Source organism: Martes martes (assembly GCF_963455335.1).
Source record: "Martes martes genome assembly, chromosome: 3".
In the NCBI taxonomy this organism is placed as follows: domain Eukaryota; kingdom Metazoa; phylum Chordata; class Mammalia; order Carnivora; family Mustelidae; genus Martes; species Martes martes.
This window is the reverse complement of record NC_137890.1, coordinates 131102615-131122135: the sequence shown is the minus strand read 5'-3', so window position 1 is coordinate 131122135 and position 19521 is coordinate 131102615. Positions and strand designations below refer to the sequence as shown.

General features: G+C 39.3%; 1 protein-coding gene across 1 annotated transcript in view; it reads right to left on the bottom strand.

Annotated features, from left to right (window-relative positions):
- LRP2 (LDL receptor related protein 2) overlaps window positions 1-19521 on the bottom strand; it is a gene marked incomplete at its 5' end in the record, with an annotated part of 198609 nt that overhangs the window by 151334 nt on the left and 27754 nt on the right. The window contains 3 exons of the mRNA XM_080799264.1: window positions 1051-1167; window positions 7870-7992; window positions 9958-10065. Coding sequence (XP_080655390.1) covers window positions 1051-1167; window positions 7870-7992; window positions 9958-10065 — 348 coding nt within the window. The remainder of the gene's footprint in view (window positions 1-1050; window positions 1168-7869; window positions 7993-9957; window positions 10066-19521) is intronic.

Genomic DNA, 19521 nt, shown 5'->3' with positions numbered 1-19521 from the left:
AGTAGAGGAGGTGTCCCGTAAGAATGAACTAAAACTTAAATCTCAGTGGGAGACATAATAACTAAGAAGTTTGTGATCAAGTTTTCTAAGGTACACAAAATCTAGCCACTGATTATTGGAATACCGAATATTAAAACAACTCCCTAAGTTTGAAGCATAAATTTAAGAGCAAAAGAAAGTAACATCACTCAGCTCATAGTAAACTTATGAAATGCAGCCTGTCAAATGAAATTCAGGAAAAAATGCATAAAAACTCAAGGGAGTTCTGGATAAACTCGTAAGTGATTATGTTTGCAAGGGCTTTTAAGCAAAACTAGGTATGTCGGAAGCTAAAGACATAGATGGACCACAGGATTGATGGACCTCGATTAGACTGACTACAGGCCTACTGACACAGCAGAATAATTTCTATATTCTTGTAATCTAACAATTCCACATAAATCTCAAGAGGGACAGATTACTCCTTACTGATTTTTAAGATGTTCACGGTACACCATGACTGCACTCTCATATTCTGGTTATGGTAAAAATCTCAACATTAGACCATAGAATACTGGGATTTCTATGCCTTATCTTGTGGTGATCAGCTGCAAACTGATATAATAAGCCACCAGTGGAGAAAGCCATTTTCAAAATGTAACTGTTTTCCAAACTGGAAAATACTGAATCCGTAAGAGCAGAAAAATTAATGAGAAATTTTACCCAGAAATTCACCATCGTAATTTTAAAAAAAACTGTAACTGACAAAACTGGATCTTATATTCAATGTATTCAGTGACCTTTCAGGATTCTATGTTAATGTTAAAAGTCCCTTTCTTCAAAAAAATACAGAAATTTGATGCGCTAAGGCAGGACACACTTAGAATGTCTTGCTAAAAATAGTCTATCAGAATATCACCTCTAATCCACAAAAGAATCTGCCAAGAGATTTCAATAACAAGAGGCATATTGTAGGCATTTCTGTCCATCAACAAATCTAACAAATTGATTAAAATGCCAAAGGGACAAAGGGGAAAAGCAAATACAGTGCAAAGACTGAAAGGGACTCACGGCAGTCTTTCTCGTCAGTTCCATCTGAGCAGTCTCGGACGTGGTCGCACCTGTACTCGTTTGGGATACATTCACCATCGGAGCATGTAATTTGATGGCTTGAGCATGTTCTCCCAGCTGTGAAGGGGAAAAGATATTACTTTATAATTACTGCCAAAGACAGACCAATCCACTGACATTTACCAAAGATGAGTGAGGAAATGTGAAAGCAAAGGCAAGAGAATATATTGAGCATAAAAGTTCATAGGCTCAGAAAGCAGGTTACCCAGCTACACCAAGGTAGACAGCTCACAACACAAAAAAGTAAAGGTATCATCAGGATACTATTAAAATGTTCGCTCATTTTAGATGCTCAGTTAGTTGAGCATCTAACTCTTGATTCTGGCTCCGGTCATGATCTCAGACTCCTGAAACTGAGCCCCAAAGCAGGGACTCCACACTCAGAGAGCACACTCAGAGGGGAGTTTGTTTCTTTCCTTCTCCTTTTTCTCCCCCTCCCCCCACCGACCACTCGGGCTCACCCATGCACACATGTGCTCTCTCTCGCTCTCGCTCTCACTCTTTCTAAAATACATAAATAAAATCTTTTTTTAAAAAATGCTCATAGAATCACATAAACACTCAGGCATGCTGGTGTAGACAATTATATTATCAACATGTGTTGAGAATACAATAACCTATACGATAAAAGGGATGAGAGAATTTTGCACATATACGTAGGAGCAGGGGATCAGTAAGGTCCCCCCTCACTAAACACTGAAATACTTGTTTAAACAAGGATATATGCCGAAGGGTTATAACAGTGATTATTTCTGAATGATAAAAATACGGGTGATTTTTTTCTTTAGAGTTCTCTCTACTCTTCAGTACTCTTTAGAGTACTAAAAATCTCTTTAGTACTCTTTAGAGTACTCTTTAGAGTACTTCAGTAGTCTTTAGAGTACTATCTACATTGAATGTTTATCACTTCCATAAACAACTCTAACCAGCCTGTTTTTATCCTATGTTGATTACACTAAGCAAAAGCAAGTCATCGGTAGTTTATCAAATTTGTCTCTGGATAAAACAGATCAAATCTAAGGAATTGAGGCTGCAAGCATCACGTGAATGCTATTCTGTAAGCCCAGGGCAGGAATTATCATGGGATTTGGGGAATGGGGAAAATGTGATCCACTGAAAAAAATTACAATCATCGAATGGAAGAAAAAAATTTTCCCCTGAATTTTTACAGAGTTTCCTATACTTCTATATAGTAACAACACTCAAGTTCGGGAAAAATTTGGTTTTCTGGCAAAATTATGCATCTGTTAAGTGGTGTGCCATCATCTAACCGTAAGAAAAACCTTTCTAAAAGACAAGTGGATAATCAATCACAGCTTTAGAGTTGATACTTGAAGATTCAAACATATAAAGGTTATCATGTGATAAGTAAGGCATTAAAAACTATCCATAATTACCACCCTTTCCCATGCTTAACTGATTATACCTTTCATGTCATCTCGTTTCTTCTTTGTTTAATAAAATTATTTCATTATGAATGCGTTATGTAATTCTTTAACAGCAAACAAGATTTTTTCCAGTCAGTCAATCTGACACTTTGACAGTATGATTTCATATTTTCTCCCAGTACCTTGTATTAATAAAATTAGGATGGAACAACTTTTCTAGAAGTCACTTAAATGTCTGAATTCTGCCCAGAGAAGACACAATTTTATCTAAGTAAGGCTAAAAAGATTAATACTTCCTCATTAAATTCCCCTATTAATACTTAAGTATATATTGCCAATTTCCACATAAAATTAAAGAACTTTTTTTATTCCCAAAGCAGCAAGTCATGCGTATTCTCAAACAAAATATGAAGAAAAACTAAATCAAGTGCCAATATTATTTTAAGTCTCTTGGCTTTCTTCTTAAACTGAAGCCCAAAGCAATTCTATACTCTGTGCTTACAATTTCAAAGGGGTTTAGGAGGGAGTAATTAAAAGCTCATTCAAACATACAGAAATGATAAATTAAAATTATATGGATCCATCAACCAGTCTGATCCTAGGATTCACTTACTCACTCGTTACATAGAGATCTACTGAGGGCCTATTACATGCCACAAATTACACCAACAATGGGAATACAATGGTGAATGAGGCACTGTCCCTACCCTCAAGGAGCTCATAATTTTCTAGAAAACACTTCAAGAATTAATGGGAAAACTATGAAAGTGAAGTACAGGCATCCAAGGAATTAATTATAGAAGGATCAGGGAGGAGTGCCTAATTCACTCTGAGGTAAGAGCATGAAGAGGGACAGCCTCTTTAAGAGGTAACACCTCAGGGGTACCTGGGTCATGATCTCAGGGTCCTGGGATCAAGCCCCGCATCGGGCTCTCTGCTCGGCAAGGAGCCTGCTTCTCCCTCTCTCTCTCTGCCTGCCTCTCTGCCTACTTGTGATCTCTCTCTCTGTCAAATAAATAAATAAATAAATCTTAAAAAAAAAAAAAAAAGAGGTAACACCTCACCTGGGTCCTACAGGAGAGGCAGCTAGGTTAGCTAGGTCAAAAGGGAAAAAAGGACTGTCTAGCAACGAGCATTCAGGCAGCATGCACGGAGCTCAAAGAGGGACACTGCATGATATGCCCAAGGGAACTATGAGAACTGACGTGACCCCACGTGGAAATTTCAAGGAATGAAAAGCCAACTGATAGACATGGAAAAATAAGCACCAGCTGTATCTTAGAAGCCACCGTAAACCACGTTAGGGAGTTGGAGGTTTCTTCTTGAGGTGATACACACCAAAATGTTTTAGGGTTTTAGTCAAATCTTCCTAGCATCAGTGTCAGGGGGAACCCGAGGAGGCACAGGGCTAGAGGCAGGGAGGCCAATCCATAGGCTGTTGCAGTCACCCAGATAAGAGATTACTGGCACTGGGGCGCCAGGGTGGCTCAGTCGTTAAGCATCTGCCTTTGGCTGAGGTCATGATCCCACGGTCCTGGGATGGAGCTCTGCACCAGCCACCCTGCTCAGCAGGGAACCTGCTTCTCCCTGCTTGTGTTCCCTCTCTCAATCTCTCTCTCTCTCTGTCAAATAAATAAAATCTTTAAAAAAAAAAAAAAGATTGCTGGCAGTAATGATAAAAATGGGAAAGAGGTGAACTTTTAGAGATGTTAGGCCAGAGTTGGTGACTAAATATGGGTAGAAGAATCAAGAATAATTCCAAATTTCTAGCTCAGGTGCCTAAGGGATTAGGATATCCTTTCCATGCTAACTGATTACATCTTTAATGTCACTGATAGCCATCTTTATATTTCCTCCAATAAAATGCCTTCATTATGAAATATGTTTTACAATATTCCAGATTAACAAGGAAAATGGCTTAGATCTGCCTACTTCTAATAGTTTGAGGCTGATGTTGTATTTTCTGCTGGTCCCTTATAGTAAGTTAATTTTATTTCTATGAAAAGATAATTCACATAGACCAGAAAATATAGAAGGAAAAACCAGGCCAGGGGAGAAGATGATTAACTCCATTTGGACACTTGAATTTGAAGCATCCTGGGGATCTCCAACAGGTAGTTGAATATACAAGACTGAAGTGAGGGTAAGAAATCTACGTCATAAGCATAGATTTGGGTATCATCAGCCCATCCAGAGTTACTGAAATCCTAAGATTGGTTGAAATTATCCTGGAAAAGTAGAGAGTAAGAAGAGTTGCTAAGTGCACAGCTCTAAGTAACAGCCATACTCACAGGCTCGGTAGCAGATCAAAGCAGTTCAGGAAAGAACTGGAGAGTGAGCAGTCACGGCAGCCAAGGTACTAGTGTCAAGAAGGAGAGAGTGAATGCCAGAGTCAAGTGCAATAGAAAAATCCATCCAGCGATGAAAAAGGAAAAGTATACACCCTGCTTGATAATCAGGAGTTCTCTCGTGACCTTAGTGGCATATTCTGTAGCTAACGGATGTCTAATAAAGAATTTTCTATCATTAAAAATGCAAGAATTATGGGGCGCCTGGGTGGCTCAGTGGGTTAAAGCCTCTGCCTTCGGCTCAGGTCATGATCCCAGGGTCCTGGGATCGAGCCCCACATCAGGCTTCCTGCTCAGTAGGGAGCCTGCTTCCTCCTCTCTCTCTACCTGCCTCTCTGCCTGCTTGTGATCTCTGTCTGTCAAATTAAAAAAAAAAAATTTTTTTTTTAAATGCAAGAATTAGGGGCACCTGGGTGGCTCAGTCAGTTAAGCATCTGCCTTCAGCTAGGTCACGATCCTAGGGTCCTGGAATCGAGCCCTTCTCCCTCTACCCCTTCCCACGGTCATTCTCATTCTCTCTCTCAAATAAATACAAAATCTTCTTTTAAAAAATGCAAGATTTACCTTATGAAATCCATACTCATTTAAAATGGTATGTAACATTGCTTATAAATTACTGCAATAAAGTTTTCTCCATCTCTATTCCCAAGTTATCTCTATTCCAAGTTGTCCTAACTTAGGAGTCTGTATCCATTCTGAAAAGTATTATTATTAGCAAGGGGTCATCCACTACATGTATCACAATCTACAGCTCAGCTTTCTTCCTACTTCATGTGGGAAGCAAGAAAAAAGTGGAACCAAAATGGCCTATCTAGCCAAAAGATAAGTAACCCATCATTCGTTAATTCATTCAGTACCCATCAAGAACCTACTATCTGCTAGACAAAATAACAAGTCTTAAAGATGCAATCTAAATAAAGCATAGTCACTGCTCTCCAGACATTCACGATCTAGCCCCATCCTGTTCCCACTGAGTACTCACTATCTGCTTTCTTTCCAGTAGGACCACTGAGGGGGTACGAAAATTATTTCCTACAAACAAAGGTTTTTTTCCATTGCCCTACTATGCCTGACAATTTTAATTCCACTGTTCAGTATTTCTGAGATACCATACCCCATCTCCCTCTTTCAGATCTGGTCTCCCTTTTTGCCATTCCACCTCACATCCTGACACACAACCGGACCTCATCTGGACATGCCATGCTCCTGGTTGGCCTTGACTAGCTCTTGTCCATGCCTTCCTCGGAACTGTCATTTGTCACCTCCACAGCCCTACATAGTTTGCTAGTTTCCCCTTAATCATTTTATCCCAAATATCACCATCCCTTTGCTGAAAGACCCCCTGACCACTACTGACAAGCCCTAACAGGCTGCTTAATTATACAGTTTTCATTTTAGGTTTAAACCAAAGTCAAACTCATGGGCATTTGGGGGATTTCTATTCTCTTCCTCAAAAGACCCTTGGCCTGACTGAAAAGAGTTCACACTCAATGCTGGACTCCAAAGTCCTGGGCTAAATTCCAAGCTTTTATAAATGTATCCAGGCCCTACTTAAGGCGACCAAATCTCCACTGCTAGTCACATAACAACTGAACAAGTTCTCACATGAAGCAGTCATCAAAAACAACTTTCTTCTTTGATCTTTGTCAGCAATCACTGTAAAAATGCCAACAGGATCTTGGCTGACATCTTAAAAATCAACACAAAGTGAAAATAAGTGTCCATGATTTTGTGGGGTGTGCATTTACTATAACAGAATGTGCAGTAGACTCAAAGGTAAACACCACACAATGACGAGAATTAGACTCTTTCACAGGACAATTGGGGTCAAGAGCCTGAGGTGGTTCCTGACAGTTTGATATCTTCTCTCCAATTTCCATCTCAGTCCAACCTAGACTTCTAAAAAGGCTTTGGTTTTTTTATTTGGGGGTGTTCTTTTTTTGTTGGGGAGGGGAGTACCATTTAAAAAAATAGATGGGGAAAGGATATTATATTCTCTCTTCTAGATGTTCAGATTAGAATTAGAGGGATGTAAAATCCAGGACTTCTACAGCCTTCATGCAATCACAGAAAGCCAGAAGGCTGAAGAAGGCAGAGCAGAAAAGTGGGAGAAAAACCGGTTGATGTTACTGAAACTGGGAATTAATCAACCCTGGAACAACACTAGATTTAGGCTTCTTACTGTGCAAGATAATAAATTCCCCTTTTGCTTAACTTTTTTGAGTAGTGTTTTTCATTCTTTGCAGCCAAAAACATCCTCATTGATACAGGAATAATTTTAAATTATATAAATATCCTTAACAGAGAAAAGCAAAAGAAGGATACACATGGCATATTTCTCACAATGCTTCCCCAAGATGACTCTCTTGTCCAAGTTATCTATGCCCATGTCAAACCCTTTTCCAGTATGAGCCCAAAGAAATCAGAATTTAAGAGTTTCTCCCAGTTTGCTGCCCTGAACCTCCTCAGTACCCAGGAATGCAGCAACTGCCAAGGTCATCCTGATGGGTACCATCTTCCTTATCCTTGCAGCTCATCCTACGCAGACTCCACCAGCAGTCACTGAAGCAATAACCAACACTGCCTCCAACAGACCTAGCTACTAGCTCCACTTCTACTTGATCACAAAGAAGATAGTTTAATGCTGAGGCAGAATGGAGAGAAGGTTTCAATGGAGAGTGCACTGCAGGAGCAAAAGGACCCATCCCACTGCCAACCACACAAAGGAAAACCCCACTAATAGATACCAAGAAATGTTTTGTGTCTTTATTGAGTATAACACAATCTTAATTAAGTACTGGAAACCTATCCTATTTCCAAACAGCTGGGGTATGTTTATAACTCTTCGGCACATTCAGACTCTCAGTATCCTCTAAACCTGAGTGCGACTGCAGCATAGGTTCTCCTGTCAATTAAGTTCCAACTCAGCATTTATAAATCGTCCCACTGTTAATTGCATTTGTAACAGGTTAGATTTTAGGTGTCTAGGAGGCTGAAACAAAATCCCTCTTACAAACACTTACGACAATGTTGATGTTCATCTGAGCCATCCTCACAGTCCTGGTCACCGTCACACTCCCAGAAGTTAGGGATGCACAGACCTTCACCCTGACACAGGAACTGGTCTGACTTGCAAGAAGGGGGAGCTAAAACCAATCAGAAAAGGACTCATTATGTCAAACATCCACCCTATTATACCAACAAGCAGTGCTTATTTCAAAAGAATCTATGTTAACTCCTGCTTAATATATTTGATATATATAGTAAACAATCCCCTGCAAGAATCTGTGGACTCTTGCATTCAATGCCAAATAATCTCAGCAATGGCCTCACGACAAACTGACAATCCAAAGCAACACACAACTACAAAGAGTAAAACAAACAGCCAAAACACATCCGTACAAAGCTATGACAAAATATATTAAATTTAAATAAAAATTAACCATGAGTTATTGTTAAATTATGTGAAATGTTTTCAATTGAATAATTATTATTTCTACAATTTTCTTGCCTTATGATCTTTGGCAGTTTCTTTGAGCTTCCATGTACGCACCGTAAAATGGGAACTATATTTATTTCATTCTTTGCTATAAAAAATCAGTTAAATAATAAATGTGGAAGTGCAGTATAATGTTAGTTGCTATCTCTACTGTCATTGGTACCATTGTTATGGTCATTGTTACGGAACATCATTATTACATTAACAATTTCTAAAGAGATATTTGTATACCTGTTCATTTATCCTTCTATCCCAGAATACACATTTCTTGCTTTTCTGCTCTTAAATGAACCTAAAAGGAACTTGGGAAGCCCAGAGGAAGTGAATGGGTAGCACATAACCATGTCTCTACAAATAGAGCTATTCCCTTGCTCAAAATGTGATTCACAGACTGGTAGCACTAGCATCACGTGGGAGCTTGTAGAAATGCAGACTCTCAGGTCCCACTCCAAACATGGATGCAAAACTTGCACTTTAACAAGCTCCCCAGGCACTCCATTTGTGCATGAGTGTTTGAGAAGTACTGTACAGAGCTATTCCCCATCCTTCTCTCATTTTCAAATGCATCATGATCCAAACGACGCACCAAAGTCTGTTCTGTTGTCCACTGGATGGCCAACAATTCAAAGGGTTTTGGATGATAACCCTTGTCTTTCACAAATCAGAATGAATGAAATTACAAGAGTACAACTAATCACATACAGCAAGCTGAGAAAGCAACAGATAATAAGGGTTGGGATTTGTGCAGGAAAGAAGACTTTAATGGATGAATTAACTTCACTATATCTTTGTTTCCTAATCTGAAACCTACCCCAGAATATTAAGAGAACTAAATGAAGAAATACATGTAAAAGTGATTTTTATAATTAAACTTTGGGTTTATAATACTATTGTGCTTTTAACTATAATTTTTTGAGGTTCTGAAAAGTTCGATGGATTTCATTCTTTTTAAATTTTATTTTATTTTATTTACATTCAATTTATTAACATATAATGTATTATTAGTTTCAGAGGTTGAGTTCAGTGATTCATCTGTTGTATATAACACCCAGTGCTTATTATATCACATGCCCTCCTTAATGCCCATCACCCAGTTACGCCATCTCCCCCAGTCCCCTCCCCTCCAGCAGCCCTCAGTCTGTTTCCTCCAGTTATGAGAACTGTAATTTTTTTAAACATAAAGCCGCACTAGCCTCTTCTGTGATCTTTTTGTGCAATTTACCTAAGTTATACTACATCCTTTATACAAAAAACAGACTCCTCCTTGCATTACAAATCACAGTTGGTCCACAAAATTTCCAGAGTGAATAATCTGAAACAGGCTTATAGGCTTCAGAAAACTACTCACAAATTTGTTTCCGTATCATGGTCATGGTCATGGTCAAGGTCATGGGTAAGACAGAAACTGATGTGAATTGAACCCCTCCCTCAAAAGAAACTAATGGAATGCTTAATGCCATCAGTTCTCTCCAACCACAGAGATCTCAAAAGACTTGAGCCCAATCCCAAATCTATCACTAAAGGCACAATTCTTTGCCTTTGGTACAGCTGAATTCACCAGGAAGCACTTCTGTTATCTGAAAAGAACTTAGCCCAGCCCCTCCTCACTTACGGCAGCCAATTTCATCCGAATCATCCAAGCAGTCTCTGGTCCCATCACATCTCCAGGATGCAGAGATACACTGCCCATCTTCACAGCGGAAATGCTCACTTCCACATTCTGCAACTTCACAAGCAAAAGAAAACCAGTTGAAAAACTTACCCACACAGATATTTAACCAAAGAAATACAAATGTTTTATAAAATGAAAACTATGCAATGAATTAGTCATCAAAGGAATGTGAATTGTTTACAAAATTAGGAAAACATTTTTACAATAATTATTATTTTATCCGTTTTAGGGTCTGCGGGAAGAGGTCATTTCTGTACACAGCTGACTACAGAGTGTACCTAGATGTAATCAATCTAAAAAGAAATTTGACAGCATATATCTTGCTTTTTAAAAGTGTTTATTCTGGGACGCCTGGGTGGCTCAGTTGGTTAAGCAGCTGCCTTCGGCTCAGGTCATGATCCCAGCGTCCTGGGATCGAGTCCCACATCGGGCTCCTTGCTCGGCAGGGAGCCTGCTTCTCCCTCTGCCTGCCACTCTGTCTGCTTGTGCTCACTCTCGCTCCTCTCTCTCTCTCTCTCTGACAAATAAATAAATAAATAAAAAAATTAAAAAAAAAAAAAAAAAAAGTGTTTATTCTTAGTCCCTTTATTTTTAAAGATTTTATTTATTCATTTATTTATTTATCAGAAAGAGAGAGTGCACAAACAAGAAAAGGGAGAAGTAGGCTCCTTGCTGAGCAAGGAGCCGGATGAGGAACTTGATCCCAGACCCTGGGATCATGACCTGAGCCAAAGGCAGATGGTTAATTATACTGACTAAGCCACCCAGGCATCCCTTTAGTTCTTCTATTTTTAGATATTTCCCCCCCTAAGGAATTAATCAGAGAATTAGACAAAGATTTTTGTATGGAGATTTTAATCACAACATCACAATAAGTTGCAAACTTTCTAGACGTTCAATAGTAAGTAAAGGATTAAAATTTTCTTGTATCTTTATTTTGACATATTAAGAACTCATTAAAATGGTTATGTAGAACTTTTAAGTGATTTAGATAAATATTTATAATATGTAACAAAGATGAGGATATATAACTTTACCTAGAACAGAGTTACACATTGAGAAAAAAAGTGTAGAAAAAGACTGGAATGTTAACAAAGTTATCTCTGATTGATAACATCATGAGTAATTTTCATTTGCTTGACTGTGCTTTTTTATTTCTTTCAGTTCCCTGCCTTTTATTTTTTTAAGTGCCTTTTTATTACTGAATAATATATAGCAATTTATGGTTCTTCATTCTTAGATTTAGATCAGTATTTTGGCTTTTTGTTTAACTACTCTGTAAGACCCCAGATCTCTCAGTTCGTCTCCTGCAAACAAACAAAAAATTTTTAAGCCAAAAAAAAAAGAAAAGAAAAAAAAAATCTCTGCACCCAACTAGAGTGTACAAATTTGGCCCCCAAAGTTACTACATTCCCAAGTAGCAGTGATATCTCCTAGTGAGACCAGAAAGAGAACATAGCTTAAATACATTTATTTCATTCAACCAATATATCTAGCAATTTTCCCAGGTCCCCCAGGGGACTAATTCAGGAGTTGGAAATCCTCTGAGTTTCCCCAAATATTTACCAGTGACTTCCCCATGTATTAGTGCCAAGTAGGAAATTGTTTTAAAGAGAGCAGCCAACATTAGCCCAACTTGGAGAAGACTCAAAATCCTTCCTTCACAAGCCCAAGGTGGTAGAGGAGTCATTTGGGGGTTGGAAGAATACACTTATTTTCCCCCATGTATTTAAGCAATCGTGCTAAATTACCTATTTCAGTTATTGGCTAATTAACCCAAAATTAGGTAAATAGATCAATTATCTACTCCTAAAATAAATAAACAATGTGCTATCCTGACTTGTGTAAATGCAGGCATATCAACAGCATGACATAAACACAGTTAAGTGATCTATTCCTAGGGGATATAGGCTCCTTTGTTCATGGAATGTTCAAATCTGATTGTCTGGTAGTGACATCCTGATTTATAATGTATGCTGCAAATGGTCAGAAACTTCCCGTGGCTAAATGGTGGTACCGAGTGGTACAGGAATACATACACCCAAATACCTTGTAGAGACTAATGCACGATGGTGGTTGGTGGTGCAGGTCTGGGGTTGGTGGTGCAGGTCTCTTATCAACTACCTTCAAAACACAACAACCTCCCTTGCAAAAATGCCCCTAAGGAATGTACAAATTCACTCTGGAATCCCAGAACTTCTCATTGGATTTTGTTCTACAAAGCAATATTTCCATGGGAGATTAGGGGCTTTGGAGGTTTAGCTATTAACACAACATATATTAAATCACTTTTATCAATTAGGTCTATTGTTAGTAATCCAACATAATACATTTGTAAGTTCAGTACATTTGTCTCCCTTAATATCAAATAATTTCTGGTTGAAAAACTGTAACAATCTAAAGGTCAGTCTACTTACAAAAAGTTTCATATTGCTATGAAAAAAAGAAAAGCATAAGCTTAGAAACTGAGTAGAGAGAAGAAAATAACTTCTCAAAACAATCTACTGCCTGTTATAAAATATATACAATTCTTAAGCAACTTTTATTACAAGTCAGTTTATTTTTCCTAAAATATGAAGTTAAACACATCATAAAAAGAACAAAAAATTGATACCCAGAAGTCATTTTTTACATTACTTCAAAGCCAATTACATAAAACACATAAATAAATAAAGCTGATGGGGGAAATTTTTCAATTAACTCTTCCTCGTTAGTGTTGTTTCACATTTCATCTCCCAAATATCCAGTTATCTATAGTAATATATCAAACTGGATTTACTCAATTTATCAACAGATCCATGATAATTCATCTGTCAAATTCACCTTTTCAATATTCCCTTCCACGCCTGTTATAACTCCCAAATGACTATTGTTTGGAAATACCTCTCCAGAAAAAACAAACCAATGCTTCATCATTGCTGGGTGGCCTCCCAGCAATCAAGCAAAATGCTCCACTGGTGTCAGAAGGCTGTCATTCATTTTATTACAAAGGGAGTATGTGCTATTTAAAAGCAAATTACTAGTGAAAAGCTCTGGGTCAGGTCTGATAACAATTGCAGGTGCCCCTGATTTCAATTGATCTGTATGCCCTGTATTTGTTTTGTTTTGCTTTAAATAAGTAGCCTTTATTCCTAACACCACCAAAGCTATTTACACCTTACAGTTTAATAATTTGAAGTCCAAAAAAGCAGGGAGAGGGATTTCATACACTGGAGCTAAACAGTTTGTGGAGGAAAATAAAAAATCTAAATAGAGAAAAATGAAAATTGTTTTTCAACAAATGGTCTCTAAACATCCACATCCAATCAATCCAGTTTTAACCTAGAGGTAATTTTGCAAAGAATAACTTCCAGAACTTTAAAATATTTTCCCTCTAGTAAGAGCCAAGGAGGAAAACATCATAATCCACACTGAAATAAAAAATCTTTTGTTAAGTAAGGGGTGCCTGGGTGCCTCAGTTAAGCGTCCAGCTCTTGACTTCAGCTTGGGTCATGATCTCAGGGTTGTGAGATCGAACCTTCCATCTGGCTCCATGCTGGGAGTGGAGCTTGCTTAAGATTCTCTCTCTACCTCTGGCTCTCCTCCCTCTCTCTCTCTCTCTACACACCCCCCACCCTATATATGTATGTATATAGTATGTGTGTGTGTATATATGTATGTGTATATATATATATATATACACACATATATATGTATATATATATACACATGTGTATACACATACATATATACACACACACACATATATATAGTTAAGAACTAGGCAGCCATTGACAAGAAACCATTAAGACCAATGAACACCCTACTCCCCCAGCACCAGCCCTGGCCTTTTCTAAGATTCAAAAGGGGTGGTACAAAGATGAAAAATACTCATGGGGCATGTAAATGGCATGCGCTATTCTAAGCACTTGGCCAACTTCAAGTCATTTGACTTCCACAAAAACCCTATGAGATAGATGTCATTATTATGAACACTTCACACACAAAGAACCTGAGACACAGAGAAGTTCAGTAACTTGCCCAAATCAAACAGCAAACATGCACAGCCAAGCTTTGAACCTAACAGTTCTAGTTCTGGTATCTGTGCTGTAATGACCACTGCTGTGTTCCCTTACACCAAAGAAAAAAGAGAAAGAAAAAAAGGGAAAGGAAAAGAAATTATTTCACCAAGCTCAAGAATAAATGTAAAAATTAGACTTTTTTCCAAAGTTGCTATCCACATTAACTGAATTCGTGAACTGGGCGGGTGTGGAATCCATCCCATCCCACATGCTCATATAATTCAGTTGGAGAAGAGTAGTCTACCTGGCAACTAAGATTGCACATAATAATTCTTGGGCTTAGGAAAATTTGCTGCAATCAAAAGCAACCCAGGGAAATTTAAAAAAAAAAAAAAGGTTCAATCTTCAAGAAAAATTATACTAGACACAGGAATAAACTTGTTTTCCAAACTTATTAAAGCCCCAAAGTGGAGAAAGACAAGAGTAATCCTTTCTTCATAAATAGCGTATCCCAAGCTTCCTGATCTAAGAATGTGTTAAGATATTAAAGAAACCATTAATGCCTAGAGGAAGGAAGAAGTCATTCATTTTTCCAGTGCAGGGAACAGTACTGAATTAAGTACACTACTTCTGTATTCTTCATAGCCCCTAGCACAGTGCTAGGCACATGGGGATAGTCAACACACATTCATCAGGTAATGAAAATTCCTCTTCATAAAATTCAGCCTCTTGGTATCATTATATAGATAAAACCACTACATAGATAAAACCATCAAGGCAAACAGTAACACTTTATAAAGACTTTGTTTGCTATCTTAAATCCACAGAAAGGAAAATGAAATCTATAATAAATCTGAATAATTTGAAATTACTTTGAAAAAGGAATGCCCCAAAACTTTAAAAAAGAAAAAGAAAAATATTGGGTCATAGTGAAAGGTTTGATTCTTTTACCCTTTTCTAGCTGAGTTTCTTTTTTCTCTCATAAATTCTTTTCTCTAAAGGGAAAGGCAAGTTGTAGTCAATGAAACATTGTCCAAAGTTAACAGAGTAAGGTAATTTCTATGGCAAATCCTATTTTCCCATTAGATCCTCTTAACACGTGCTGGTCCTTCCAGACGCTTGGTCTACCTGAGGAGCACAAGTGCCCTTTTTTTTTTAAGATGTGTCATGTTCAAGTACATACATTTTAATAGTCCTACCTTCACTGAGCTCAAAGAAGCAAATGCAAGAGGCAATTCCTTAATTCTTCCATAATTCTTACTTCGCTTTTTCTGTACTTGATTTTTATTGCCTTGACATACTTTTGATGTTTATAAGTTGGGTGAAGATTCCCTACAATTCTCACACCTTATCCATACCCACAAGGCCTGTTCCCGTCAAAGACTGAGAGTCACTTGCTTGTTTCCCAAACTTCACACTGCAGTCATGACAGCCAAGCGTAACGAATGGTACGGAAGACCCTGTTCTGTATAGTATCAATCAGACTGACAGATGGAAGGACCAACTGATGGAACCCAAGCAAGACATACACAGCAAACCAACCTGCTGCTCTCTTTCTGCACAACATTCTAGCTGCCTGGTTTTCCTAACAGATTGTCACACAGGAGGCCAGAATTCTTTTTTTCTTTTTCTTTAAGCCAGTTTACAAACCACTGAGTTGACTGCTTTTCTCCAAATTATTGTCTCAGAGCCCTGATGTCTGATTAGAGCAAACCAACATGAAGAACACATTTCAAGAATTCAAAGACTTTGAAGCAAAACTCACAAAGCCACTTGATGAGTGATCATGTACACACATCATTTAAGTGCAGCTAAAAAAAAAAAAAAAGAACCAAAAGCATATGATGTCAGAGTCACTAAAGCCATAGGAAAAAATGCATACCTACTATGTGCAAAACATGGTTCTAGGGCCTGTGGAAGAAACAAAGAAAGTTAAGATATGGTCCTTTTTTTTTTTAATAGAGCTTACAAATTTTGGGGAGATGGAAGCTATTATATAAGTTAGCCATGTATTTTAAGTGTTTTCCATAGATTTCTTCACTATCATCCCAACAACTCTGTGAGCTAGTATTAATAGTCCCATTTCACAGATGAGGAGCCTGAGGCTTGACCAAATCTCACAACTAACTAGTAAGCAGAGGAACAGGGATTCAGACCTAGGTAGTCAGGCTCTGAAGCCATGCCATAAGATTATAGATGATTTGGTTCCAAATAAGCAGCACAGACAGGAAGAATCAACTGGTCTCAAGCAGAAAAAAAACTACCATCAGAAGCTGGAGTAATTAGAGAAGGCTTCATGATGGATGGTAAGACTGCACTGGGCCATTGTGGATGAGCAGGATAAGCAAAGAGGAGGGACCAGTGCTTTGCTTAGGGTCCAAACAATTTGAAAAAAGTCCAGCACAGGTGAGGGCCTAAGGGGCAGGCCTCTGCAGGACAAGTGCAAGGAACCTTTTGTGAGCAGAGGACCTGGTTGGAGAGATGGAGAATAAAGTACCATAAATGTGAAGCAAAAGAGTGGGCTGACTCTAAGAAAGCTTAGAGTTCACCAGTGCCAGTAAAATCAAAGGTGGCTCTGTCTGGGTAGATGTAAGCCTGGACAAGGATACAGACTTTGGTCATGAAAAAAGCTTGGGGCTCCACTTCATTCCCCAGAAACTGAGCCATAGTATGAATGAGCTTGGTGAGTAAGCTGGTCAGTGGTTCACCAAGAGGTTGCTACCAGATGGGGCACCCGGGTGGCTCAGTTAGTTAAGCTGCTGACTCTTGATTCTGGCTCAGGTTATGATCTCAGGGTCACGATCTCAGGGTCATCAGACAAGCCCCACGTTAAGTCCGGTGACCAGCTCCCCGCTAAGCAGGGAGTCTGCTCCAGATTCTCTCCCTCTCTTTCTGCCCTCCCCCTGTTCACATGCACACACACGCTCTTGCTCTCAAATAAATAAGTAAATCTTAGAGAGAAAAAAAAAGAAGCTGCTAGCAATGACGGGTCTCATCTTGCAGCCCCTCCAGTGGTCCCAGGCCTGGTCCACTTGCATGACAAATGACCAGCAGGTTCTACAGGTACACCCAAGGTAGCCTAGCGTCCTTTCCCCACCAAGCTGAATATTTCTGAGCAGCCAGACTAAAGAAATCAGTCAGCCTCCAAGACAGCTGATCTTAAAAACTGCTGCATAATTTTTAAAAAGTTCCTTTTCAGGGCACCTGGGTGGCTCAGTGGGTTAAAGCCTCTGCCTTCAGCTCAGGTCATGATCTCAGGGTCCTGGGACCGAGCCCCACATTGGGCTCTCTGCTCAGCGGGGAGCCTGCTTCCTCCTCTCTCTCTGCCTGCCTCTCTGCCTACTTGTGATCTCTGTCTGTCATATAAATAAATAAAATCTTTTTAAAAAAAAGTTCCTTTTCAATGACCGAAAGCCAGCAGAATAATGTGATGCGCCATCAGAGTAGCCTCTCAATCTGGGAAGTGGGAAATTATTTCCACCTGTTCTAACAATTCTCCATTTTCACGTAAACACGAGCTACCTGCCTTCTTCCCCTTCCCCCGGTCTCTCACGTTCCACTTCATTTTCACTGAGCCCCTCCTGTCCTGACAACCCGACTCTGGATCAGCACTGCAGAGCCTTACAAATAAAAACAGATTTCTCGGGGGTTCTGGAGAGGACACAGCTGGCATTTAGAGTAGGACAACCACTGAACTGCCCTGGGCAAAGCAGGATGTATAGCAGCTCTGGCCCCCATATGTGGAATGCCAGTAGTGCCCTTGCCTGGGGACAGTGTGACAGCAGAGAACAGCCGAACATGTGTCCAAACATCCCTTGAGAGTGGTGGTACCACCCCCAGTTGAGAACAACTTAGAATCTGTAAGCAGCTTGGAGATTCAGAGCTCAAAACATCTTAACCCACATGAAAGAGATCTTCTAAGAAAACCCCTATAATAAATTCTTCCCTTCTAAAGATAATAAAATTTCTTAAACAGCAATCCCACTCCCTCCCACCCAGCAATAAGGGAGCCTGGGATTGGGCAATATCAGGCCGCAGCTCCTAGTACCAGCAACTTGAAACGAACTCCCCTGGGAGTGTGATAAAGAATCTCAGTTCCAGGGAGGCCTGCTTCCCCCTGGAATGCTCCACAGTGCATCCACAGGCTTACCCTTCAGGGGTGGGGGGAGTCCCACAGAAAAAAAAAAAAAAAAAACAAGCTGAAAATCTGAAAGCCTGAAGCAGTTCATTAATGTAAAAGGATTTTGGTCATGAAAAACAAAGTCACAGACCCACCTGCTTTATGGGGCAAACTCTTCCCACCGGTACAATGATCATAACAAGAAATAATTTCTTACAATGTCCTCTCCCAATCCCTGCCACACACACTTAAAATTGTTAAATACAATATAAATTGGCAAGGCCATGAATGCCTAAAACATTCAAAAGAATCGCCAAGTTTTTACCAAGAACACTCAGCCATGAAAACTTGTCAGCCAGTACCAAAATCCAGACACTGTGTTTGTGTTAGTCTTCTCTGTACTTCCCCAAATAATTCATGTAGTGCTTTCTCTATCAGCTAAGTCACTGTGGAGGGACAACTCCTCCTCGTGGAGGAAAACCAAGCCCAAGACCTTCATCCCCACTCCCTCCCAAGGGCCTGACTGATTATCTACCTCTTTACTGGCCAAAGAGCAACACTTCCAGGACGCTATCAAGAACACTATCCAAACAGAAGAAAATTTAAAAGTCACCTGCTCTCCGGTAAATAAGGAACTAATGAATCAAACTATACATAAGAAAAGAGTAAAACACCCTTCAGCACTTAATAATTTAACAGGCCTTGTACAAAAACTATAAATCACCCTGATTTAAGCACTGATTTCCAACCCACTGCCCAAAGTACTCCTATATGGCTTCATGACTAGCAAATGTAAATTACTGGAAATTGGCTGAATGGAATTAAACACTAAGAAAGAAAACAAGCCCTTGTGAGAAGTTAAGGGACTATGCACATCTGCAAGCAGGCAGCTTTCCCGCCTAAAGCTTATAAAGGGTGCGACAGACCTGCTCTCAACCCAAACACAGTGTTTACAGACAGCATCGCATCAGGGAACCTGGGTTTTTCTGATTCATTAGGCCCAAGTGCTGAACCATAAATCAGATTGATATAGATGTGTTAAAGCCGCAAACATCAATGCCAATTTGATCATTTTAACAAGCAGATGAGATCACCAGGTTATCAAATGAACAATGGCATTTGATACTGGAAATTGTGACAATAGCAGCAGGAGAAACTGATTCTCAACTGGTGGATTTGGTGATTCTCTAAGTCACAGACTGAATCAGTTGTAACAGCCACATCAGTCTTGACCAAATCATACCAACGCCTTGCTCTACTCCTTCTCCCTTATTCCATGTTACTTAGGAACATCAAGGGGAGGTGCTAAGATTAACAATCAGTGTCCAGGGGTGCCTGGGTGGCTCAGTGGGTTAAAGCCTCTGCCTTCGGCTCAGGTCATGA